At 47.4% G+C, this 27,557-nt stretch overlaps 1 protein-coding gene across 2 annotated transcripts in view; it reads right to left on the bottom strand.

Moving 5' to 3' along the window:
• The window catches only part of TAF2 (TATA-box binding protein associated factor 2), a 250,202-nt gene that overhangs the window by 53,428 nt on the left and 169,217 nt on the right, over window positions 1-27,557 (bottom strand). For both annotated transcript variants that reach the window (XM_063924457.1, XM_063924456.1), the window contains exons 19-21: window positions 11,520-11,713; window positions 5,293-5,432; window positions 492-561 (exon numbers count right to left, since the gene is read on the bottom strand). In XM_063924457.1, coding sequence (XP_063780527.1) covers window positions 492-561; window positions 5,293-5,432; window positions 11,520-11,713 — 404 coding nt within the window. The remainder of the gene's footprint in view (window positions 1-491; window positions 562-5,292; window positions 5,433-11,519; window positions 11,714-27,557) is intronic.

Below are 27,557 nucleotides of genomic sequence, written 5' to 3'. Positions count from 1 at the left end.
CAAAATTTTAGATAAATCATCATGCATAGGAGGCCACAAATAGGTTGAACTCGATGGACAATTGTCTTTTTTCAACCTTAGATACTATGTTACTATGTAAAGAATTATTTTGTCCCACTGGACTTGTTTACACAGCTGCTTATCTATAACAATATTAGTTTCAGGGTTAGTGATCCTTTGAAAAGACTCTAAAATAGAAATCCACATAAAAATTAAATTTTCCACCATTTTTCTTGATCTTCGTGTTCTCAGGTATATAGTAGGCACTTTATCAATAACAACATTTGGTATTGCTGAAGTCTCATATTCATCCATTTCTAAATGTTCTCTGTTCTGGGGTGAGTGTTTGATTCATTAGACTTTTAATTACAAAGCAAAATAAGATATCTCCGTCCATTTGCGGAGCCATGTTAACGTCCATGATGTAAATTTTCTATGTTTTATAAAAAGATTCAGTAAACAAAAACACATTTTCATTGTGAACAGTTTACCTTATATATGGCAGAGCGTCATCCTGAGCCATCTTCAGCAGCCACTGTAAATCCTCGTAGCTTCTGTCCACTGTAAGCACAACAGACAGATAACATATACACCCCACAGGCATATAACAGACAGATAACATAGAAACATAGAATTTGACGGCAGATAAGAACCACTTGGCCCATCTAGTCTGCCCCTTTTTTATTTTATCCTTTAGGCAATCTCAACCCTTTTTTAACATTAATTCTTTGTAAGGATATTCATATGCCTGTCCCAAGCATGTTTAAATTGCCCTACAGTCTTAGCCTCTACCACCTCTGATGGGAGGCTATTCCACTTATCCACTACCCTTTCTGTGAAGTAATTTTTCCTTAAATTTCCCCTGAACCCCCCCCCCCCCCTCCAGTCTCAATGTATGCCCTCGAGTTCTAATACTTCTTTTCCTTTGAAGAATGTTTCCCTCCTGAACTTTGTTAAGACCCTTGATATATTTGAAAGTTTCTATCATGTCCCCCCTTTCCCTTCTCTCCTCCATACTATACATGTTAAGATCTTTTAGCCTTTTCGGGTAAGTTTTGTGATGCAGGCCATGCACCATTTTAGTTGCCCTTCTTTGTATCTTTGTACACTCTCTAATGTATTTATATCCTTCTGGAGATAGGGTCTCCAGAACTGGACACAGTATTCCAGATGGGGCCGTACCAATGACCTATACAGTGGCATTATCACTTCTGTTTTCCTGCTACTGATTCCTCTCCCTATGAAACCAAGCATCTGACTTGCCTTTCTCATTGCTTTGTTACATTGCTTTCCTGCCTTCAAGTCACTTGAAATAGTGACTCCTAAATCTCTTTCCTCCTCAGTAGTTTCCATTATAGTACCCTTGATACTATATTTAGCCTTTGGGTTTTTGAGACCCAAGTGCATGATTTTGCATTTTTTAGCATTAAACTGTAGTTGCCACGTTCTTGACCATTTCTCAAGCCTACCTAGGTCATTAATAATTTGTTTTACCCCTCATGGTGTGTCTACCCTGTTGCATATCTTTGTATCATCTGCAAAAAGGCATATCTTCCCTTCAATACCATCTGCAATGTCACCAACAAAGATATTAAAGAGAACTGGACCAAGTACAGATCCCTGGGGTACTCCACTGGTAACATTTCCCTCCATAGATTGCACTCCATTAACTACGACTGTCTGTTTTCTATCCTGCAACCAGGTTCTTATCCATTTAACTGATTTATAATCCACCCCCAGGCTTTCAAGTTTATTTAGCAGTCTGCGATGTGGGACAGTGTCAAATGCCTTACTAAAGTCTAGATATGCTACATCTACAGCTCCCCCTTGATCTATTATTTTCATCACCGAGTCAAAAAAGTCAATAAGATTTGTTTGGCATGATCTCCCACCAGTAAATCCATGCTGTTTTGGATCCTGTAAGTTGTTTGATTTAAGATATTCCACTACTCTTTCTTTTAATAGTTTTTCCATTACTTTCCCTACTACTGATGTAAGGCTTACTGGTCTGTAATTACTTGCTTCTTCCTTGCTTCCACTTTTGTGCAGTGGAACTACATTTGCTCTTTTCCAGTCCTCTGGAATAGCACCTGTATTTAGTGACTGGTTAAATAATTCTGTTAAAGGTGTAACCAGCACATCTTTTAGCTCTTTGAGTATCCTTGGGTGTATCCCATCTGGTCCCATTGATTTATCCATTTTTAGTTTTGAAAGTTCTGTTAGGACCTTTTCCTCTGTAAATGTATTTTCATCTACCTTATTTTTATGAATGTCCTTGCAACTTAACTGTGGCCCCATCCCTTCTTCTGTAGTAAATACTGAGCAAAAATAATTATTTAGGTGATCTGCTATTGCCTTGTCTCCCTCCACCAAATGCTCACTCTCTGTCTTAAGTCTTATTATTCCTCCATTTGATTTTCTCCTTTCACTTATATACTTAAAAAAAAGTTTTGCCCCCTTTATCTACTGACTGGGCCATTTTCTCCTCAGCTTCTGCCTTTGTACGTCTGATCACTTTCTTAGCATCCTTCCGTCTGTCCAGATACACCTCTTTGTCGTTATTATTTTGAGTCTGTTTGTATTTCCTAAAAGCCATCTTTTTTGCTTTCACACTAGTTGATACTTCTTTTGTGAACCACACTGGCTTCCTTTTCCTGGTGCTTTTCCTAACCATTTTGATACAAAGGTCTGTTGCACTTAGTATTGCACTTTTCAGTTTTTCCCCCCTCTCCTGCACTTCTTCCAAGTTCCTCCAGTCTGCCAATGAATCCCTTAAACATCTCCCCACTTTTGCAAAGTCAGCATTTCTAAAATCCAACACCTTTGTTTTTGTGTGACAGGAGTTGGATCCTGTCTTTATACTAAACCATACTGCTTGATGATCACTGGATCCCAGGTGCTCACCCACATATATATCAGATATCCTATCACCATTTGTAAGAATTAGATCTAATATTGAGTCTTTGCGAGTGGGCTCCCTCACCAATTGCTTGAGAGATGCTCCCTGTAAGGAATGTAGAAATTTGCCACTTGTAGCTGAACTTGCAAAAGACCCTTCCCAATTTACATCAGGTAAATTAAAGTCTCCCATGATTATGACTTCTCCCTTTAAAGCCATTTTAGAGATGTCCAACAATAGGTTCCTGTCCAAATCCTGCCCCTGGCCTGGTGGTCTATAGATCACCCCAATGCGAATAATGTCCTTCTTCACAGTTTCTATGGTGACCCAAAGGGCCTCAGTTTTGGCTTCAATATTTTGTATTAAAGTAGCATTTATGCTTTTTTTCACATATATTGCTACCCCTCCTCCTATTCTTCCTATTCTATCCTTCCTAAATAAATTGTATCCTGGTATAGCTATGTCCCAGTCATGATTCTCATTGCACCAAGACTCTGTAATTGCCACAAAATCCAGGTTATCCCTTGTCATTATCGCAATTAGCTCTGGAATTTTGTCTCCTAAGCTCCTAGCATTTGCAGACATAGCTTTAAGAATTTTGTCTGTGCACCCCACAGGCATATAACAGACAGATAACATATACACCCCACAGGCATATAACAGACAGATAACATATACAACCCCACAGGCATATAACAGACAGATAACATATACACCCCACAGGCATAGAAAAGACAGATAACATATACACCCAACAGGCATATAACAGAAAGAGGAGAACATATTCAGACTGCTGCCTGATTTACAGTACACTATGGCTGGGATGTAATGAAGTCTGCTTCAGTGGCAATGCTGGATACCGGACAAACTGAGATTTTTTTTTTTTTTTTTTTTTAAAGGGCAATCATTTACAAAGCATGGTTTAGCTTTGTAAATGATTGCCCCTTTAAAAAACGTCCGAGTTTGATGACATCCCCGCTGAACTCGGACTTCAATACATTTTTCACGTGCTGCACCACTTCTCTGGAATTCCCTACCTCTCCCCCTCAGACTCTCCACCTCTCTACAAAACTTCAAACGGGCTCTCAAGACCCACTTCTTCACCAAATCCAGCCAATTCTCCTCCTAACCCTCTGTTACACGCTCTCTATCTACCCCATCTGTGTCACCCCTGTCTGTCTGCCCCTCCCCTTTAGAATGTAAGCTCTCATGAGCACGGTCCACTTCCCTTGTGTGCTTATCCTTTTTCTTACTTTAATAATCTTCAACTGCACCAAATCCAGCAGTCTTCTGCCACCTGATACTTATTCCAGTGTCATCTGCTGATGTAACTATGTTTATTTACCCTGTACTTGTCCTATATTGTCGTCAACTGTAAGTTGCTGTTTTCCTGTTTGATTATTTATGCACTCTGTAATTGGGCGCTGCGGATCCCTTGTGGCGCCATATAAATAAAGGTTAATAATAATAAATAATAATACCGCCCCGTGGCTCTAGGCGTCATGTACTTTGCTAAGCCTTACAGTTGGTGTTACAAGGTGGCCAGCAAAAAGCAATATAGTCCAGGGAAACAACGCTCATTTAACAAAAAATTGATATCCATGTCTAAAATATCCAGAAACGCTCATGAAAAATCACTTGTCCATCGTTTCGCAAGAAATCTATTTTCCGCCTAAAAATTCAAAGTGCTGGTTCAGGGATTTTACATAGAAGCAGTTTTACTGGAACAAACACTGCACGGTTCCATTCCGTTTATTACAAGAGGAAAACCACAAGCATATTTGTCAGGCTGCTCTAATAGATTTTAGCTTCCTGCATAAACGGATGAATTCGGGAGACCAGAGGAAGTAGGGCTCAGACTTGATGACAAGACGCTCACTGACACACATTATTTGTACAGCAATGAAAATATTTTATACAGGGGGAAATAAAATATCTTCGTAAGTGCCATTGCTTTCCTTAACTAGTATGGTGAAAGGGAACGAAAAACCTCTCTATCAATACATAAAATTATTACAACCAGTGTATTTAAGAGATTAATGAATCAAGTGCACTGAGACTGTGGACATTAGGGAACACAGTGGTAGGGGAAAATTACAAAGATTAGACTATTTGGATAGCATTTCTGCAGTGCCATGTATTGCGTACGGTGGTGCACCTCTATCGGTGGTGCACCTCTATCTAACAGCAATGCAAAGCTAGGACATGGAAGATTGTAACAGAAATGTACATAATGGAGACAGAAATTGTTACGTTCAGCTGTAAGTTTATTCTAAGGCAGCTATGAGCAATCTGTGTCTCTCCTGCTGCTACAGAACTACAAGTCCCTGCATGCCCTGCCAACCAGATGATGCCTATCGCTGACATAAGCCACCATGTGAGAAAAGCCTTACCCTTTGTGTAGTCAACAACTGCTTCTAAGGCTGCAACGCGGACATCGATGAAGTGCCCATACTCGGCATAGGACTTAAAGACAGTCGGGTCACTGGGCACATGCCCGTTCTTCTGAAGCACCCGGATGGCACGCAAGCAGCTGCAGGTAGGAGGGAATAAAATAAGATTTTACTTACTGGTAAATCTATTTCTCTTAGTCCGTAGAGGATGCTGGGACTCCGTAAGGACCATGGGGAATAGACGGGCTCCGCAGGAGATAGGGCACTTTAAGAAAGCTTTGGACTCTGGGTGTGCACTGGCTCCTCCCTCTATGCCCCTCCTCCAGACCTCAGTTAGGGAAACTGTGCCCAGAGGAGATGGACAGTACGAGGAAGGATTTTTGTAAATCTAAGGGCGAGATTCATACCAGCCACACCGTATAACTTGTGATAAACTTACCCAGTTAACAGTATGAACAACAACATAGCCACGGTACCACCGAAAACTATAACATAACCCTTATGTAAGCAATAACTATATACAAGTCTTGCAGAAGAAGTCCGCACTTGGGACGGGCGCCCAGCATCCTCTACGGACTACGAGAAATAGATTTACCGGTAAGTAAAATCTTATTTTCTCTAACGTCCTTGAGGATGCTGGGACTCCGTAAGGACCATGGGGATTATACCAAAGCTCCCAAACGGGCGGGAGAGTGCGGATGACTCTGCAGCACCAATTGAGCAAACAGGAGGTCCTCCTCAGCCAGGGTATCAAACTTATAGAATTTTGCAAAGGTGTTTGTCCCCGACCAAGTAGCTGCTCGGCACAACTGTAATGCCGAGACCCCTCGGGCAGCCGCCCCCAAGAAGAGCCCACTTTCCTAGTGGAGTGGGCCTTAACCGATTTCGGTAACGACAATCCTGCCGTAGAATGTGCTTGCTGAATCGTGTTACAGATCCAGCGAGCAATAGTCTGCTTTGAAGCAGGAGCGCCAACCTTGTTGGCCGCATACAGAACGAACAAAGCTTCAGTCTTCCTGATTCTAGCCGTTCTGGTCACATAAATCTTCAAAGCCCTGACTACATCCAGGGACTCGAAATCCTCCAAGTCCCGTGTAGCCACAGGCACGACAATAGGTTGGTTCACATGAAAAGATGAGACCACTTTTGGCAGAAAGTGAGGGCGAGTCCTCAACTCTGCCCTATCCACATAAAAAACCAAGTATGGGCTTTTATGTGATTAAGCCGCCAATTCGGAAACACGTCTTGCCGAAGCTAACGCCAACAACATGACCACTTTCCACGTGAGATATTTTAACTCCACAGTTTTGAGTGGTTCAAACAAAGGTGACTTGAGGAAACGTAACACCACGTTAAGATCCCAAGGCGCCACCGGAGGCACAAAAGGAGGCTGAATATGCAGCACTCCCTTCACAAAGGTCTGTACTTCAGGAATAGAGGCCAATTCTCTTTGAAAGAAAATGGAGAAGGCCGAAATCTGGACCTTTATGGACCCTAATTTTAGGCCCAAAGTCACTCCTGTTTGAAGGAAGTGGAGTAGACGGCCCAAATGGAACTCCTCCGTAGGAGCAGCTCTGGCCTCACACCAAGCAACATATTTCCGCCATATATGGTGATAATGTTTTAACGTCACATCTTTCCTAGCCCTGATCAGGGTAGGAATGACTTCCTCCGGAATCCCTTTTTCCGCTAGAATCCGGCGTTCAACCGCCATGCCGTCAAACGCAGCCGCGGTAAGTCTTGGAACAGACAGGGCCCCTGCCGCAGCAGGTCCTGCCTTAGAGGAAGAGGCCACGGATCCCCTGCGAGCAACTCTTGCAGCTCCGGATACCAAGTCCTCCGTGGCCAATCTGGAACAATGAGTTTTGTTCTAACCCTGCTTCTTCGTATTATACTCAACACCTTGGGTATGAGAGGAAGAGGAGGAAACACATAGACCGATCTGAACACCCAAGGTGTCACCAGAGCGTCTACCGCTACCGCCTGAGGGTCCCTTGACCTGGCGCAATACCGCTTTAGCTTTTTGTTGAGACGGGATGCCATCATGTCGATTTGAGGCAGTCCCCAACGATCCGTGATCTGTGCGAAGACTTCTTGATGAAGTCCCCACTCTCCAGGATGCAGGTCGTGCCTGCTGAGGAAGTCCGCCTCCCAGTTGTCCACCCCCGGGATGACAGCGCGCTTACATGGCCTTCCGCCCAGCGTAGAATCCTGGTCGCTTCTGCCATGGCCATTCTGCTCCTTGTTCCGCCTTGGCGGTTTATATGAGCCACTGCCGTGACATTGTCTGACTGAATCAGAACCGGTTGTCTCCGAAGCAATTCTTCCGCTTGACGCAGGGCGTTGTATATGGCCCTCAACTCCAGGACGTTGATGTGGAGACAAGACTCTAGGCTTGACCAGAGACCTTAGAAATTTCTTCCCAGTGTCACTGCTCCCCAGCCTCGGAGGCTTGCGTCCGTGGTCACCAGGACCCAGTCCTGAATGCCGAACCTGCGACCTTCTAGTAGGTGAGCACTGTTCAGCCACCACAGGAGAGATACCCTGGTCCTGGGAGACAGGGTGATCCTTTGATGCATTTGTAAATGGGACCCGGACCACTTGTCCAAGAGGTCCCATTGAAAAGTCCTCGCATGGAACCTGCCGAAAGGGATGGCCTCGTAGGAAGCCACCATCTTCCCCAGGACCCGCGTGCAATGATGCACTGAAATCTTTTTTGGTTTTAATAGGTTCCTGACCATGGCTATGAGTTCCTGAACCTTTTCGATCGGAAGAAAAACCTTTTTCTGGTCTGTGTCTAGAATCAGCACCAAAAAGGTCAGACGTGTTGTAGGGACTAGCTGGGACTTCAGTATATTGAGAATCCAGCCGTGTATCTGCAACGTCTTCATGGACAGAGACACGCTGTCCAGCAACCTCTCCCGAGATCTCGCCTTTATGAGGAGATCGTCCAAGTATGGGATAATTGTGACCCCCTGCCTGTGCAGGAGCACCATCATTTCCGCCATTACCTTGGTGAAAATTCTCGGGGCCGTGGAAAGCCCAAACGGCAACGTCTGAAATTGGTAGTGACAGTCCTGCACTGCAAATCTCAGGAACGCCTGATGCGGGGGGAATATCGGAACATGAAGGTAAGCATCCTTTATGTCCAGGGACACCATCCAATCCCCCCCCTCCAGGCTGGCGATGACCGCCCTGAGTGATTCCATTTTGAACTTGAACCTCTTCAAGTACAGGTTCAGAGATTTCAGGTTTAAAATGGGTCTGACCGAACCGTCCGGTTTCGGGACCACAAACAGGGTTGAGTAATATCCCTCTACTTGCTGGAGATGAGGAACTGTGACAATCACCTGTTGAATATACAATTTTTGGATTGCTGCCAACACTAGCTCCCTCTCTGACAGGGAAGCCGGCAGAGCCGATTTGAAAAATCGACGAGGAGGCAAGTCTTCGAATTCCAGCCTGTATCCCTGAGAAACAATCTCTAATGCCCAGGGATCCACCTGCGAGTGAACCCAGACGTGGCTGAAAAATCGAAGACGAGCCTCCACCAGATCTGCCTCCCCTCGGAAAGCCCCAGCGTCATGCGGTGGACTTAGCAGACGCAGGGGAGGACTTCTGCTCTTGGGAACTAGCTGTGTGCAGCTTTTTTCCCCTGCCGTTCCCTCTGGCAACAAAGGATGATCCACGTACCTTCTTGTTTTTATTGGAACGAAAGGACTGCATTTGATAATGAGGTGCCTTTTTTGTATGCTGCGGGGGGACATAAGGTAAGAAATTTGACTTACCAGCCGTAGCGACAAGATCCGAGAGGCCGTCTCCAAACAATTCCACTCCTTTGTAAGGCAAGGACTCCATATGCCGCTTTGAATCGGCATCTCCCGTCCACTGTCGGGTCCACAAGAGCAGTCTAGCAGAAATAGACATAGCATTTATTCTGGAGCTTAATAAACAAATGTCTCTCTGAGCATCTCTCATATACAAGGCAGCATCTCTGATATGCTCTATGGTCATTTGAATGGCGTCCCTATCTAAGGTGTCAATTTCCGTAGATAAGGAATCTGCCCATGCTACAACTGCACTACAAACCCAGGCCGACGCCATAGCCGGTCGAGCAATAGTACCGGAATGATTGTAAATGTGCTTTAAGGTAATTTCCTGCCTGCAATCAGCAGGATCCTTGAGGGAAGCCGTATCCTGAGAAGGCAGTGCCACCTTTTTGGACAAACGTGTCAGCGCCTTGTCAACTTTTGGCGAAGATTCCCAGCGTATCCTATCAGTTTGTGGAAAAGGATACGCCATGAGAATCCTTTTGGGAACTTGTGGTCTCCTATCCGGAGAGTCCCAAGCCTTTTCGCACAAGTCACTTAATTCAAATGAGGATGGAAACCTGACCTCAGGCTTTTTCCCTTTATACATGTGTACCCTCGTGTCAGGGACAGGGGGTTCCTCAGTAATATGCAAAACCTCTTTAATGGCCATAATCATGTACCGTATACCCTTAGCCACCTTTGGCTGTAATTTTGCATCTTCATAGTCGACACTAGGGTCAGTATCTGTGTCGGTATCTGTGTCATCGATCTGGGATATGGTGCGCTTCTGAGACCCCGAAGGACCTGGCGCCCCAGGGACAGGCATGGACTGGCTACCTGACTGATCCCTAGCTTCTGCCTTGTCTAATCTTTTATGCAATAGATTGACATTTGCATTCAAGACATTCAGCATATCCACCCATTCCGGTGTCGGCGTTGCCGACGGCGACCTGACATTCAAGCACTCCCCCTCCACATTAAGTGAGCCTTCCTCGTCAAACATGTCGACACACGCGTACCGACACACTTCACACACACACAGGGAACCCCTTTCCTGAAGACAGTATCCCTGTCAAGGCCCTTTGGAGAGACAGAGAGAGAGTATGCCAGCACACACCCCAGCGCAATAACCCTGGAGACCAACACAAATTGTTTTTCCCCAGCAGCGCTGTATAATATGTAAACCGACAATTATGTGCCCCCCCCTCTCTCTTTTAAGCACCCTTTCACGTGTGTAAGCAGGGGAGAGTCAGGGGAGCTTCCTCTCAGCTGTGCTGTGGAGAGAAAATGGCGCTGGTGAGTGCTGAGGGAGAAGCCCCGCCCCCTCGGCGGCGGGCTTCTGTCCCGCTCAAACTTAGTAAAATATGGCGGGGGCTCTTTTATATACATGTACAGAGCCCATCTGTACATGTATATAGTCTTTTTGCCATGCAGAGGTTTATATTACTGCCCAGGGCGCCCCCCCCTGCGCCCTGCACCCTTACAGTGACCGGAGTATGTGAGGTGTATGGGAGCAATGACGCACAGCTGCAGTGCTGTGCGTTACCTCAGTGAAGCTGAAGGCTTCTGCCGCCTAACGACTTCTGTCTTCTGTACTTCTAGCTCTGTGAGGAGAACGGCGGCGCGGCTCCGGGGGTGGACGCCCAGTAAGAACCTGCGTTCACCCCCTCTGGAGCTAATGGTGTCCAGTAGCCGAGGAAGCAGAGCCTATCTTTGACAAGGTGGTCTGCTCCTCTCTCCTCAGTCCCTCGATGCAGGGAGCCTGTTGCCAGCAGTGCTCCCTGTGAAAAAGTAGTAAAAGGTAGAAAGAAAAAATCCAAACAAAAATGCTTCTAGGCAGAGAACTCTGGAGAGCTCTCTGCAGTGCACCCATCTTGCTCTGGGCACAGTGTAAAAACTGAGGTCTGGAGGAGGGGCATAGAGGGAGGAGCCAGTGCACACCCAGAGTCCAAAGCTTTCTTAAAGTGCCCTATCTCCTGCGGAGCCTGTCTATTCCCCATGGTCCTAATGGAGTCCCAGCATCCTCAAGGACGTTAGAGAAATAAAGCTGATAAAGGGACTCATTATGGAAGAATAATGTTAGCTAAGCTCATAAACATGGGTGTGCAGTGTTTATACAAGAGCCTCCTTCCCCCCGGGTGTGGTATAATGTGTCGACATTCATCGTGTCAACATTTAGAATATCAACATGGTCACAACGTCGACAGACAGCACGAGAGGGACAACTAGACCAAACAGGCAGTAACAGAATTTGACCCAGAATGTCGACAGCCGACAGTAGGTTTAGGGTTAGTTGGTAAGTGTATGGGAAATGGTATTGTCATGTCGACTGTCGTCATTCCCAATGTTAGCATCCCAACTACGCTGACATTCCGAATGCCGACTTTCCGTACCACACCCATACGTACAACGTACCTGACCGTTATAGTATGCCTGTAACTGGGGAGAAGTTTCTCCATATTGAGAAAGCGAGTTATCTCCTCCAAAATAAGGCGGACATCAGCGTTCAGATTATCCAGTGTCCGGGATTCATTGTTCACACTCACTGCGGGGGTCACGGAATTGGAAAGAGCATCAATGAGTTCTGCCCTGTAGTAATTATCTGAAAACTACATAAAAAAGAAAAGAAAAAAAAAAGAAAAAAAAGAAACCGATTAGTAAACTCATTTTCTCAACTACAAAACTTCATTCATGGTTTCATTGATAAAAGGAGGGAAGAGCATATAAACAATGAACAAACTGTGTCTGCACCTGGAGAGTTACATAAAAACGAATGTAACATTTAACCGTTTGCTGGACACAGCAGAAAAAAAGTGATCATTAAGCAATACACATTATGCTCAATGTATAACAGGGTACACGCGTCTTCCAACAGGAGCTCCCAAAATCAGCACCCGGTCTATAGCTCTACACTCTACAGTCAATAGGTCGACCATTAATGGTAGACATGCATTAGATCAGCAGTGTCAAAAGGTCGACATGAAAAAGGTAGACCGTTTAAAAGGTAGACGTGATACCAGCCACGTGCACCACGATTGGGAATAGTAACCAGTGCCGAGTGCAGCGGTAATGGAGCGAGGCACCTCGCCTGAAGCATGGCGCGCGAGCCATGTGAGGGGACGTGGTACACTAATGGGGGTCTGTTTGTGGCAGAAAAAACACCCCCAAAAAATGGTATCAACCTTTTTTGATGTCGACCACTTCCATGTCGACCTTTGACCCTGTCGACCTAATGCATGTCGACAATTAGTGGTCGACCTATTGACTGTAGACCTTTTTAGTAATGATCCACACCCCCAGAAATCTATCCCCAGATCACGGTTCGTGAACTAAGGGCCTGATTCTGATTTTTAAGTAAATCAAAAATAACAAGTAACTTTGTGTCTGGAACAAACCATATAGCAATGCATGGGGAGCAAATATATTTATATTTTTTCTATGCAGGGTAAATACATGCTGCTTTTGCATGCAGCCCACACATGCTGGACAGCTTCTTTTTTTTTACAGTTTAGATTTCAGTTTGGACACACCGCTCTCTGCACACTGCACACGAGCCCTAGGGGGCCCCATGGGTTGGTGTGGGCGGGGCTGCTTCGGGGCATCATTATTTTAACACTTAATGTAAACACTTTTTAGCACTTAAAATAAGATTTTACTTACCGATAAATCTATTTCTCGTAGTCCGTAGTGGATGCTGGGACTCCGTCAGGACCATGGGGAATAGCGGCTCCGCAGGAGACAGGGCACAAAATTTAAAAGTTTGACCACTAGGTGGTGTGTACTGGCTCCTCCCCCTATGACCCTCCTCCAAGCCTCAGTTAGGATACTGTGCCCGGACGAGCGTACACAATAAGGAAGGATTTTGAATCCCGGGTAAGACTCATACCAGCCACACCAATCACACCGTACAACTTGTGATCTGAACCCAGTTAACAGTATGACAAACGTAGGAGCCTCTGAACAGACGGCTCACAACAATAACAACCCGATTTTTTTGTAACAATAACTATGTACAAGTATTGCAGACAATCCGCACTTGGGATGGGCGCCCAGCATCCACTACGGACTACGAGAAATAGATTTATCGGTAAGTAAAATCTTATTTTCTCTGACGTCCTAGTGGATGCTGGGACTCCGTCAGGACCATGGGGATTATACCAAAGCTCCCAAACGGGCGGGAGAGTGCGGATGACTCTGCAGCACCGAATGAGAGAACTCCAGGTCCTCCTTAGCCAGGGTATCAAATTTGTAGAATTTTACAAACGTGTTCTCCCCTGACCACGTAGCTGCTCGGCAGAGTTGTAATGCCGAGACCCCTCGGGCAGCCGCCCAAGATGAGCCCACCTTCCTTATGGAATGGGCCTTGACAGATTTAGGCTGTGGCAGGCCTGCCACAGAATGTGCAAGTTGAATTGTGCTACAAATTCCAACGAGCAATCGTCTGCTTAGAAGCAGGAGCACCCAGCTTGTTGGGTGCATACAGTATAAACAGCGAGTCAGATTTTCTGACTCCAGCCGTCCTTGAAATATATATTTTCAATGCTCTGACAACGTCCAGCAACTTGGAATCCTCCAAATCGCTAGTAGCCGCAGGCACCACAATAGGCTGGTTCAGGTGAAACGCTGAAACCACCTTAGGCAGAAACTGAGGACGCGTCCGCAGTTCTGCCCTGTCCGAATGGAAAATCAGATATGGGCTTTTATACGATAAAGCCGCCAATTCTGACACTCTCCTGGCTGAAGCCAGGGCCAGTAGCATGGTTACTTTCCATGTAAGATATTTCAAATCCACCGATTTGAGTGGCTCAAACCAATGGGATTTGAGAAAATCCAAAACTACATTAAGATCCCACGGTGCCACTGGGGGCACAACCGGGGGCTGTATATGTAGTACTCCTTTTACAAAAGTCTGGACTTCAGGAACTGAAGCCAATTCTTTTTGGAAGAAAATCGACAGGGCCGAAATTTGAACCTTAATGGACCCTAATTTGAGGCCCATAGACAATCCTGTTTGCAGGAAATGTAGGAATCGACCCAGTTGAAATTCCTCCGTCGGGGCCTTCCTGGCCTCACACCACGCAACATATTTTCTCCAAATGCGGTGATAATGTTGTGCAGTCACCTCCTTCCTGGCTTTTACCAGGGTAGGGATGACCTCTTCCGGAATGCCTTTTTCCCTTAGGATTCGGCGTTCAACCGCCATGCCGTCAAACGCAGCCGCGGTAAGTCTTGGAATAGACACGGTCCCTGCTGAAGCAGGTCCCGTCTTAGAGGTAGAGGCCACGGATCTTCCGTGAGCATCTCCTGAAGTTCCGGGTACCAAGTTCTTCTTGGCCAATCCGGAGCCACGAGTATCGTTCTTACTCCCCTTTGCCGTATAATTCTCAGTACTTTTGGTATGAGAGGCAGAGGAGGAAACACATACACTGACTGGTACACCCATGGTGTTACCAGAGCGTCTACAGCTATTGCCTGAGGGTCTCTTGACCTGGCGCAATACCTGTCCAGTTTTTTGTTGAGGCGGGACGCCATCATGTCCACCATTGGTCTTTCCCAATGGACCACAATCATGTGGAAGACTTCTGGATGAAGTCCCCACTCTCCCGGGTGCAGATCGTGTCTGCTGAGGAAGTCTGCTTCCCAGTTGTCCACTCCCGGGATGAACACAGTTGACAGTGCTAACACATGATTTTCTGCCCAGCGAAGAATCCTTGCAGCTTCTGCCATTGCCCTCCTGCTTCTTGTGCCGCCCTGTCTGTTTACGTGGGCGACTGCCGTGATGTTGTCCGACTGAATCAACACCGGCTGACCCTGAAGCAGAGGTTTTGCCAGGCTTAGAGCATTGTAGATTGCTCTTAGCTCCAGTATATTTATGTGAAGAGACGTCTCCAGGCTTGACCACACGCCCTGGAAGTTTCTTCCCTGTGTGACCGCTCCCCAGCCTCTCAGGCTGGCATCCGTGGTCACTAGGACCCAGTTCTGTATGCCGAATCTGCGGCCCTCTAACAGATGAGCACTCTGCAACCACCATAGCAGAGACACTCTTGTCCTTGTGGACAATTTTATCCGCTGATGCATCTGCAGATGCGATCCGGACCATTTGTCCAGCAGATCCCACTGAAAAGTTCGTGCATGGAATCTGCCGAATGGAATCGCTTCGTAAGAAGCTACCATTTTTCCCAGGACTCTTGTGCATTGATGCACAGATACTTTTCCTGGTTTTAGGAGGTTCCTGACTAGATCGGATAACTCCCTGGCTTTCTCCTCCGGAAGAAATACCTTTTTCTGAACAGTGTCCAGAATCATCCCTAGGAACAACAGACGTGTCGTCGGGATCAGTTGGGATTTTGGAAAATTCAGAATCCACCCGTGTTGTTGGAGCACTACTTGGGTTAGTGCTACTCCGACCTCCAGCTGTTCTCTGGATCTTGCCCTTATCAGGAGATCGTCCAAGTAAGGGATAATTAAGACGCCTTCTCTTCGAAGAAGGATCATCATTTCGGCCATTACCTTGGTAAAGACCCGGGGTGCCGTGGACAATCCAAACGGCAGCGTCTGAAACTGATAATGACAGTTTTGTACCACGAACCTGAGGTACCCTTGGTGTGAAGGGCAAATTGGAACATGAAGGTAAGCATCCTTGATGTCCAAGGACACCATAAAATCCCCTTCTTCCAGATTCGCTATCACTGCTATGAGTGACTCCATCTTGAACTTGAATTTTTGTATGTACAGGTTCAGAGATTTTAGATTTAGAATCGGTCTTACCGAGCCGTCCGGCTTCGGTACCACAAATAGCGTGGAGTAATACCCCTGTCCCTGTTGTAGGAGGGGTACCTTGACTATCACCTGCTGAGAATACAGCTTGTGAATGGCCTCCAACACCGTCGCCCTGTCGGAGGGAGACGTTGGCAAAGCAGACTTTAGGAAACGGCGAGGAGGAGACTTCTCGAATTCCAACCTGTAACCCTGAGATACTACCTGCAGGATCCAGGGGTCCACCTGCGAGTGAGCCCACTGTGCGCTGAAATGTTTGAGGCGACCCCCCACCGCCCCCGAGTCTGCTTGTAAGGTCCCAGCGTCATGCTGAAGCCTTTGTAGAAGCCGGGGAGGGCTTCTGCTCCTGGGAAGGAGCTGCTTGTTGCAGTCTCTTACCCTTTCCTTTGCCTCGGGGCAAATAGGAATGTCCTTTTGCTCGTTTGTTCTTATAGGAACGAAAGGACAGCGGCTGAAAAGCCTGCGGCTTTTTCTGCTGGGAGGTGACCTGGGGTAAAAAGGTGGATTTTCCGGCCGTTGCCGTGGCCACCAGATCCGATAGACCGACCCCAAATAATTCCTCCCCCTTATACGGCAATACTTCCATATGTCGTTTGGAATCCGCATCACCTGACCACTGGCGCGTCCATAAACTTCTTCTGGCAGATATGGACATCGCACTTACTCTTGATGCCAGAGTGCAAATATCTCTCTGTGCATCTCGCATATAAAGAAATGCATCCTTTAACTGCTCTATAGTCAGTAAAATACTGTCCCTATCCAGGGTGTCAATATTTTCAGACAGTGACTCCGACCAAGCCACGCCAGCACTGCACATCCAGGCTGAGGCGATTGCTGGTCTCAGTATAACACCAGTATGTGTGTATATACTTTTTAATGTATTCTCCAGCCTCCTATCAGCTGGATCCTTGAGGGCGGCCGTATCAGGAGACGGTAACGCCACTTGCTTTGATAAGCGTGTGAGCGCCTTATCCACCCTAGGAGGTGTTTCCCAGCGCGCCCTAACCTCTGGCGGGAAAGGGTATAATGCCAATAACTTCTTTGAAATTAGCAGTTTTCTATCTGGAGTAACCCACGCTTCATCACACACTTCATTCAGTTCCTCTGATTCAGGAAAAACTATCGGTAGTTTTTTCACACCCCACATAATACCCCTTTTTTTGGTACTTGCAGTATCAGAGATATGCAAAGCCTCCTTCATTGCCGTGATCATATAACGTGTGGCCCTACTGGAAAATACGTTTGTTTCTTCACCGTCGACACTGGATTCAGTGTCAGTGTCTGGGTCTGTGTCGACCGACTGAGGTAAAGGGCGTTTTACAGCCCCTGACGGTGTCTGAGACGCCTGGACAGGTACTAACTGGTTTGCCGGCTGTCTCATGTCGTCAACCGACTTTTGTAGCGTGCTGACACTATCCCGTAATTCCATAAACAAAGCCATCCATTCTGGTGTCGACTCCCTAGGGGGTGACATCACCATTACAGGCAATTGCTCCGCCTCCACGCCAACATCGTCCTCATACATGTCGACACACACGTACCGACACACAGCAGACACACAGGGAATGCTCTGATAGAAGACAGCACCCCACTAGCCCTTTGGGGAGACAGAGGGAGAGTTTGCCAGCACACACCCAAGCGCTATAAATATATATAGGGACAACCTTAATAAGTGTGTTCCCTTTATAGCAGCTCAAATATTATAAATATCGCCAATAAGTGCCCCCCCTCTCTGTTTTTACCCTGTTTCTGTAGTGCAGTGCAGGGGAGAGTCCTGGGAGCCTTCCTCGCAGCGGAGCTGGGCAGGAAAATGGCGCTGTGTGCTGAGGAGAATAGGCCCCGCCCCCTTTTCGGCGGGCTTCTTCTCCCGGTTTTTTTGGAACCTGGCAGGGGTTAAATACATCCATATAGCCCTGGGGGCTATATGTGATATATTTTAGCCAGAATAGGTATATTACATTGCTGCCCAGGGCGCCCCCCCCCAGCGCCCTGCACCCTCAGTGACCGCTGGTGTGAAGTGTGCGGAGAGCAATGGCGCACAGCTGCAGTGCTGTGCGCTACCTCATGAAGACTGAGACGTCTTCTGACGCCGGTTTCTGGACCTCTTCTCTATTCGGCATCTGCAAGGGGGTCGGCGGCGCGGCTCCGGTGACCCATCCAGGCTGTACCTGTGATCGTCCCTCTGGAGCTAGTGTCCAGTAGCCTAAGAAGCAAATCCATCCTGCACGCAGGTGAGTTCACTTCTTCTCCCCTAAGTCCCTCGTTGCAGTGAGCCTGTTGCCAGCAGGACTCACTGAAAATAAAAAACCTAACAAACTTTTTCTAAGCAGCTCTTTAGGAGAGCCACCTAGATTGCACCCTGCTCGGACGGGCACAAAAACCTAACTGAGGCTTGGAGGAGGGTCATAGGGGGAGGAGCCAGTACACACCACCTAGTGGTCAAACTTTTTAATTTTGTGCCCTGTCTCCTGCGGAGCCGCTATTCCCCATGGTCCTGACGGAGTCCCAGCATCCACTAGGACGTCAGAGAAATAGCTTTTTACTTATGTAACACTTACCAGCTGAATTACTACTTCTCTCCTATGTAATGCTGGGTACACACTGACCAGTATATCGGCCTGCTGGTTCATCAGCCAATGTGTACCAGCGATATGTCTGTGAGTGACTTCGCTCATAGACATATTGCATCGGCTGTGTAGCACAGACAAGGACGGATATATTAGTGCGTCGTGCTGTGTATAAGGGCAGTCAGACAACCACACGTACACATGCTGCACAAGCCGGCGGAGATTGACAGTGCAGCTGGGCGGTCGGCACATGTAAATGCCCGTCCGGTTTGTGACGTCAGTCATGATGGATTGGGCAGTGTGTATGCACAACACACTGCCCAATTAGTCTGTAGATATATCTGCAGATCAGTAGATAGATCCATAAGTGTGTACCCAGCTTAAAACTTGTAGAACTGGCTTGGGGAAGTTGGGTTGTGCTGTCCCGGGGGTCCCACGCTCTGGGCTTGTACCTTGATAAAGCCAGTCACTACATCATTGCACTACATCCGCCTACGCACTGCACTACATCAGTACACTACATCCCTCCTATGCGCAACACTACGTCACTACACCACATCTCCCCTATGTGCAGTGCTGCGTCATTACACTACATCATTACACTACATGGCAGGGAGAGTGGAATGATGGGGGGGGGGGCACGGTCTTCTTGATAGAAGAAAGAGGGCGGCAGGTTAGGGAAGAGCGCGGGCGGTACTGCGTTACTGAGAGTAGAGTAGAAGTAGAGTTCTCTGGTGGGAGATTGCACCATGGAATAAACAGCGGCAGGATAGAGGGAAAGGCGTGCACTGGGAAGTGTAAAGGAGAAGGGGGTGTCAGTGAGGACAGGGCTGCATGTGACAGGGGCAGCAACATGATTTGAGGAGGAGAATGGAGGCAGCAGGAAGCCATAGACAAAGTTACATAGTGGAAGGAGCAGGGTGACCCAGCAGCACAGAGTATATCAGGAGATGAGCGATGTGTCAGTGAGGACAGGGCTGCATGTGACAGGGGCAGCAACATGATTTGAGGAGGAGAATGGAGGCAGCAGGAAGCCATAGACAAAGTTACATAGTGGAAGGAGCAGGGTGACCCAGCAGCACAGAGTATATCAGGAGATGAGCGATGTGTCAGTGAGGACAGGGCTGCATGTGACAAAGGCAGCAACATGATTTGAGGTTGAGAATGGAGGCAGCAGGAAGCCACAGACTGAGAGTTATATAGTGGGAGGAGCAGTGTAACCAGCAGCACAGAGTATATCAGGAGATGAGTGATGTGTCAGTGAGGACAGGGCTGCATGTGACAGGGGCAGCAACATGATTTGAGGAGGAGAATGGAGGCAGCAGGAAGCCATAGACAAAGTTACATAGTGGAAGGAGCAGGGTGACCCAGCAGCACAGAGTATATCAGGAGATGAGTGATGTGTCAGTGAGGACAGGGCTGCATGTGACAAAGGCAGCAACATGATTTGAGGTTGAGAATGGAGGCAGCAGGAAGCCACAGACTGAGAGTTATATAGTGGGAGGAGCAGTGTAACCAGCAGCACAGAGTATATCAGGAGATGAGTGATGTGTCAGTGAGGACAGGGCTGCATGTGACAGGGGCAGTGACATGATGTGAGGAGGGCAATGGAGGCAGCAGGAAGCCATAGACAAAGTTACATAGTGGAAGGAGCAGGGTGACCGAGCAGCACAGAGTATATCAGGAGATGAGTGATGTGTCAGTGAGAACAGGGCTGCGTGTGACAGGGGCAGTGACATGATGTGAGGAGGGGAATGGAGGCAGCAGGAAGCCACAGACAGAGTTATATAGTGGAATAAGCAGAACCCCCCCCCCCCCAGCAGCACAGAGTATATCAGGATATGAGTGATGGTTGAGGTTTCAGACTATACCCAGTTAGCATAGTTCGACATCCATGGCAACCTGGTGTGCCCACATGGTTACCAAGGAATTTTAGCTGCGATTGCCGGGGGCTATCCAATTAGCCCCGATGTGGCGCACTACTCCCTCCAATGCCAGCATTTATATGGATTATACTTCACGGTACCTGGTCACCGTGATAACACATAGGATCAGGAGCTTATGCCAGATCCCATGTATTATAGCATGATCACGGGTCCGTTTTCAGCCAACCAAAAGAGCCTCTAATTGGATACCGCGATAATGACTATCGGTTAAAAATCGCAATATCAGGCCGTTTTGATCCGCCAAAAAAAGGATCACATTTAATCGGATACCCCCCTTAAAATTCACCAGAAACTAAAAATCCCATATTTATAAAACAGTTCTACTATGAAAACAGTAATATGCTCATATATATAAAGAAATAAAATGACAATCATTTGTAAATGTAATGGTTCTTTTCTTTTTTTATTTATTTCCCATTTCATCCTGGACAATCTTTAAGCCAAGCACCACAGCTGGGAACACCGTGTGAATCTGCTGCTACTCACGTAATTACTTATACACACATTAATGATCAGTTTCTGATTTGAACATACTTCTGGATTATGGATTCGTGTTATACATGCACACACAGCAAAATGGACTAGGCTAAAAAAATAACACGCACACAGTGAAAATAAAATGTACCCATGCAAAACTAATTACATTAATTTCCTGGCATCACACCATGTACACAAATTAGCCAAATGTCTTTCCAGCGAAGATGATTCAGCTAGTGGGACGTAGATCAGATACAAGGAGCTGGCTAGAATGTGAACCAGATTTCACAGAACTCGTTCCTCTATATACAATATTAATCTTGGGACCCCTCCATAGAAAACACATGAAGGAACCCATTCTTACAAGACGCTCTTTATTTTCCTGCTAATTGGAGGACCATGAGGCCAGCGTATGACAAGAATACGGGGTTTGGGAAATGTATCAGTGATGTATTCAGAATGCCAAGGAGAAAATGATTACAATTGGTTGTTACTGGCAGTCGTGGTTTCGTTATACACTTGCACTACAGAAACGATTACTGCCATTCAATGGTGATAATGTACAAAGTATCCTCTTTGTTGCAATACTCTAGATTGGGATCAATTCAATTAAGGGTGATGCCCGCGATTTAGTGCGCTCCTATGCCACACTTAGGGCAGCCCTTAAATTGTTTATTTTAATGCATACCACCATGGGGTGGGCAAATTAAAATATGTGAATTAGGGGGGTGGGGTGGATTTAGGGTGCCGTTGCTGGCATTTCAACGGCACATGGCAGGCATCACAGGTATTTGGCCCCTAATTGAATTGGAGTCCTGTTAATGAGCAAAAATAGGATTTTAATACCTACCGGTAAATCCTTTTCTCCTAGTCCCTAGATGATGCTGGGGACTCCAAAAGGACCATGGGGTATAGACGGGCTCCGCAGGAGCTTGGGCACACTAAAAAGACTTTGACTGGGTGTGAACTGGCTCCTCCCTCTATGCCCCTCCCCCAGACCTCAGTTATAGGAACTGTGCCCAGGAGAGACGGACATTTCGAGGAAAGGATTTTTGTTAACTAAGGGCGAGAAACATACCAGCCCACACCACAAACATACCGTACAACTGGAGTAGCATGAAACCAGATAACCGTATGAATTAACAACAGCAACAGCTGAACATAACTGATACACAAACCGTGTGTAACCAAAAGTAACCAGTATCAACACAACTGCAAGGAACAGTCCGCACTGGGATGGGCGCCCAGCATCCTCTACGGACTAGGAGAAAAGGATTTACCGGTAGGTATTAAAATCCTATTTTCTCTTACGTCCTAGAGGATGCTGGGGACTCCAAAAGGACCATGGGGTCTATACCAAAGCTCCAGAACGGGCGGGAGAGTGCGGACGACTCTGCCGCACTGATTGAGCAAACATGAGGTCCTCATCAGCCAGGGTATCAAACTTGTAAAACTTAGCAAAAGTGTTTGAACCCGACCACGTAGCTGCTCGGCAAAGTTGAAGTGCAGAGACCCCTCGGGCAGCCGCCCAAGAAGAGCCCACCTTCCTGGTAGAATGGGCCTTCACTGACTTCGGCACCGGCAGCCCAGCCGAAGAATGAGCTTGCTGAATCGTATTACAAATCCAGCGTGCAATAGTTTGCTCAGAAGCAGGATTTCCAATCTTGTTGGAAGCATACAGGACAAACAGAGCCTCCGTTTTTCTAGTAAGAGCCGTTCTGGCGACATAAATTTTCAAAGCTCTTACAAAATCAAGAGATCTTGGGATCGCCACAGCATCCGTTGCCACAGGCACCACAATAGGTTGGTTTATGTGAAACGAAGAAACCACCTTCGGCAGAAATTGTTGATGAGTCCTCAATTCCGCTCTATCCGAATGAAAGATCAAATATGGGCTTTTGTGAGACAAGGCCGCCAACTCGGACACATGTCTAGCAAACGCCAGAGCCAAAAGCATGACCACTTTCCAAGTGAGAAACTTCAACTCAACCCTTACGCAAAGGCTCAAACCAGTGAGACATAAGAAACTGTAACACCACCTCAAGATCCCACGGCGCCACGGGTGGCACAAATGGAGGATGGATATGCAGCACTCCCTTCACGAAAGTCTGAACCTCAGGAAGGACGGCCAATTCCTTTTGAAAGAAAAATAGATAAAGCCGAAATCTGCACTTTTATGGAACCCAATTTCAGGCTTGCATCCACGCCTGCCTGCAAAAAATGGAGGAAACGCCCCAAGTAAAACTCCTCCGCAGGAACCGCTTTGGTTTCACACCACGACACATATTTTCTCCAAACACGGTGATAATGTTTCGCCGTGACCTCCTTCCTAGCCTTAAGGAGAGTGGGGATGACTTCCCCGGGAATACCCTTCCGAGCTAGGATTTGGCATTCAACTTCCACGCCGTCAAACGCAGCAGCGGTAAGTCCGGAAACACACAGGGCCCCTGCAGTAACAGGTCCTCTCTTCGAGGAAGCGGCCAAGGATCTTCCACTAGTAACTCCTGAAGATCTGGATACCAGGCCCTCCGTGGCCAATCTGGAACGACTAGTATTGCCTGAACCCCTGTTCGTCGTACGATCCTCAGCACCTTTGGAATGAGAGGAAGCGGAGGGAACACATACACCGACTGAAACACCCACGGAGTTACCAGGGCGTCCACCGCACTGGCTTGGGGGTCCCTTGACCTGGAACTATACCTCGGAAGCTTCTGGTTGAGGCGTGACGCCATCATGTCTATTAGAGGAATTCCCCAACGCCTTGTCACTTCTGCGAATACCTCTTGATGAAGAGCCCATTCTCCCGGATGGAGGTCGTGTCTGCTTAGGAAGTCTGCCTCCCAGTTGTCCACGCCCGGGAGGAAGACTGCTAACAGGGCACTCACGTGCTGTTCCGCCCAGCGGAGAATTTTCGTGGTTTCCGCCATCGTCGCCCTGCTCCTTGTTCCGCCTTGGCTTGATGAGGAGGGTACATCAGGATGTTCAAGTAAGCACCCTTTATGACGCCATAAAATCCCCCCCTTCGAGACCGGAGATCACCGCTCGAAGAGACTCCATCTTGAACTTGAACACTTTCAAGTATGGATTGCGGGATTTTAGGTTCAGAATCGGTCTGACCGAGCCGTCCGGCTTCGGAACAACAAAGAGGCTCGAATAGAACCCTTCCCCCCGTTGAGACAGGGGAACCGGCACCACGACCCTCTATTGACACAACTTTTGAATCGCATCCCTTACCACCTCTCTTTCGGGAAGGGAAACTGGCAAGGCCGACACGAAAAACCGGCTGGGGAGCATCTCCTGAAACTCCAGTCTGTATCCCTGGGACACTATGTCTAAGACCCAAGGATCCAGGGCCGACTGAACCCAGACCTGATTGAAGTATCGGAGACGGCCCCCCACCGGTAGGGACTCCTGCAGGGGAGCCCCAGCGTCATGTGGTGGACTTGGTAGAGGCGGGGGAGGACTTTTGGTCCTGAGCACCTGACACTGCAGGCGGCTTCTTTCCCCTTCCTCTACCCTTTGAAGCGAGGAAGGACGAGCCCTTACCTCTTCTGTATTTATTAGGCCGAAAGGACTGCAACTGTTGATGGGGTGGCTTTTTCTGTTGTGTGGGAACATAGGGAAGAAAAGATGACTTACCCGCAGTAGCGGTAGACACCAGGTCAGCCAGGCCGTCACCAAACAAGACACTACCTTTAAAAGGGAGAGCTTCCATATTCTTTTTGGAGTCAGCATCAGCATTCCATTGATGAATCCACAGCGCCCTCCTGGCCAAAATTGCCACGGCATTGGCTCTTGATCCCAAGAGGCCAACATCCCTCGCCACTACCTTTAGGTAATCTGCAGCGTCTTTGATATAACCAAGAGTTAAAAGAATATTATCCTTATCAAGGGCATCTATATCAGAAGCCAAATTTTCAGCCCACTTAGCAATAGCACTACTCACCCATACCGACGCCACAGCAGGTCTGAGCAAAGCACCAGTATTAACGAAAATGGAGTTCAGTGTCGTCTCCAGTTTACGATCCGCTGGATCCTTGAGAGCAGCGGTGTCAGGAGACGGAAGCGCCACCTTCTTGGACAATCGCGAGAGAGCCTTGTCCACATTGGGAGACAACTACCATTTTTCCCTGTCGTCAGAGGGGAAAGGATATGCCATCAAAATTCTCTTCGGAATCTGCCACCGTTTTTCAGGCGACTCCCAAGCCTTTTCACTGAGCGCATTCATTTCATGAGAGGGGGGAAATTTTACCTCAGACCTTTTCCCTTTAAATAAACAAACTCTTGTGTCAGGAACGGCAGGTTCCTCAGATATATGTAAAACGTCTTTAATGGCTATAATCATGTACTGAATACTTTTTACAACCCGTGGATGCAAAGAAGCCTCATTAAAATCGACATCGGAATCAGAGTCCGTGTCGGTACCTGTATCTGCCATATGGGTAAAAGAACGCTTTTGTGACCCTGAGACTGTCTGTACCCGAGACAAAGCGTCCTCCACGGATTTCCTTCATGATTGTGTCTGAGAATCAGACTTATCCAGTCTCTTAGATAATAAAGCCACATTTGCATTCAGTGTACTCAGCATAGTCATCCAATCAGCAGGCGGCTGTGTCGACAGAGTCATACTTAAATCCCCCTCTGCACCCCCAAGAACTTCCTCCAGGGAGGAACACCCAGGCTCAGACATGTCGACACAGAGTACCGACACACCCATACTCACACTAGCCACAAACACGGGGACAGACCCACAGGGAAGCCTGTAGAGAGGAATACAGAGGGATTATGCCATATCACACCCCAGCGCCCATACACCAAAATAATAAGAATTTACTTACCGATAATTCTATTTCTCGGAGTCCGTAGTGGATGCTGGGGTTCCTGAAAGGACCATGGGGAATAGCGGCTCCGCAGGAGACAGGGCACAAAAAGTAAAGCTTTAGGATCAGGTGGTGTGCACTGGCTCCTCCCCCTATGACCCTCCTCCAAGCCTCAGTTAGGTACTGTGCCCGGACGAGCGTACACAATAAGGAAGGATTTATGAATCCCGGGTAAGACTCATACCAGCCACACCAATCACACTGTAAAACCTGTGATCTGAACCCAGTTAACAGTATGATAACAGCGGAGCCTCTGAAAAGATGGCTCACAACAATAATAACCCGATTTTTGTAACTATGTACAAGTAATGCAGATAATCCGCACTTGGGATGGGCGCCCAGCATCCACTACGGACTCCGAGAAATAGAATTATCGGTAAGTAAATTCTTATTTTCTCTATCGTCCTAGTGGATGCTGGGGTTCCTGAAAGGACCATGGGGATTATACCAAAGCTCCCAAACGGGCGGGAGTGCGCGGATGACTCTGCAGCACCGAATGAGAGAACTCCAGGTCCTCCTTAGCCAGGGTATCAAATTTGTAGGATTTTACAAACGTGTTTGCCCCTGACTAAATAGCCGCTCGGCAAGTTGTAAAGCCGAGACCCCTCGGGCAGCCGCCCAAGATGAGCCCACCTTCCTTGTGGAATGGGCATTTACATATTTTGGCTGTGGCAGGCCTGCCACAGAATGTGCAAGCTGAATTGTATTACACATCCAACTAGCAAAAGTCTGCTTAAAAGCAAGAGCACCCAGTTTGTTGGGTGCATACAGGATAACAGCAAGTCAGTTTTCCTGACTCCAGCCGTCCTGGAACCTATATTTTCAGGGCCCTGACCACATCTAGCAACTTGGAGTCCTCCAAGTCCCTAGTAGGCGCAAGACACCACAATAAGCTGGTTCAGGTGAAACACTGACACCACCTTAGGGAGAGAACTGGGGACGAGTCCGCAGCTCTGCCCTGTCCGAATGGACAAACAGATATGGGCTTTTTTGAGAAAAAAACCACCAATTTGACACTCGCCTGGTCCAGGCCAGGTCCAAGAGCATGTTCACTTTTCATGTGAGATGCTTCAAATCCACAGATTTGACTGGTTTTAAACCAATGTGTTTTGAGGAATCCCAGAACTACGTTGAGATCCCACAGTGCCACTGGAGGCACAAAAGGGGGTTGTATATGCAATACTCCCTTGACAAACTTCTGGACTTCAGGAACTGAAGCCAATTCTTTCTGGAAGAAAAATCGACAGGGCCGAAATTTGAACCTTAATGGACCCCAATTTGAGGCCCATAGACACTCCTGTTTGCAAGAAATGCAGGAATCGACCGAGTTGAAATTTCTTCGTGGGGCCTTCCTGGCCTCACACCACGCAACATATTTTCGCCACATGTGGTGATAATGTTGTGCGGTCACCTCCTTTCTGGCTTTGACCAGGGTAGGAATGACCTCTTCCTGAATGCCTTTTCCCTTAGGATCCGGCGTTCCACCGCCATGCCGTCAAACGCAGCTGCGGTAAGTCTTGGAACAGACATGGTACTTGCTGAAACAAGTCCCTTCTTAGCGGCAGAGGCCATAAGTCCTCTGTGAGCATCTCTTGAAGTTCCGGGTACCAAGTCCTTCTTGGCCAATCCGGAGCCATGAGTATAGTTCTTACTCCTCTACGTCTTATAATTCTCAGTACCTTAGGTATGAAAAGCAGAGGATGGAACACATACACCGACTGGTACACCCACGGTGTTACCAGAATGTCCACAGCTATAGCCTGAGGGTCTCTTAACCTGGCGCAATACCTGTCCCGTTTTTTTGTT

The sequence above is a fragment of the Pseudophryne corroboree genome, chromosome 5, assembly GCF_028390025.1.
Source record: "Pseudophryne corroboree isolate aPseCor3 chromosome 5, aPseCor3.hap2, whole genome shotgun sequence".
NCBI lineage: Eukaryota > Metazoa > Chordata > Amphibia > Anura > Myobatrachidae > Pseudophryne > Pseudophryne corroboree.
This window is presented reverse-complemented; position numbering and strand designations above follow the sequence as displayed.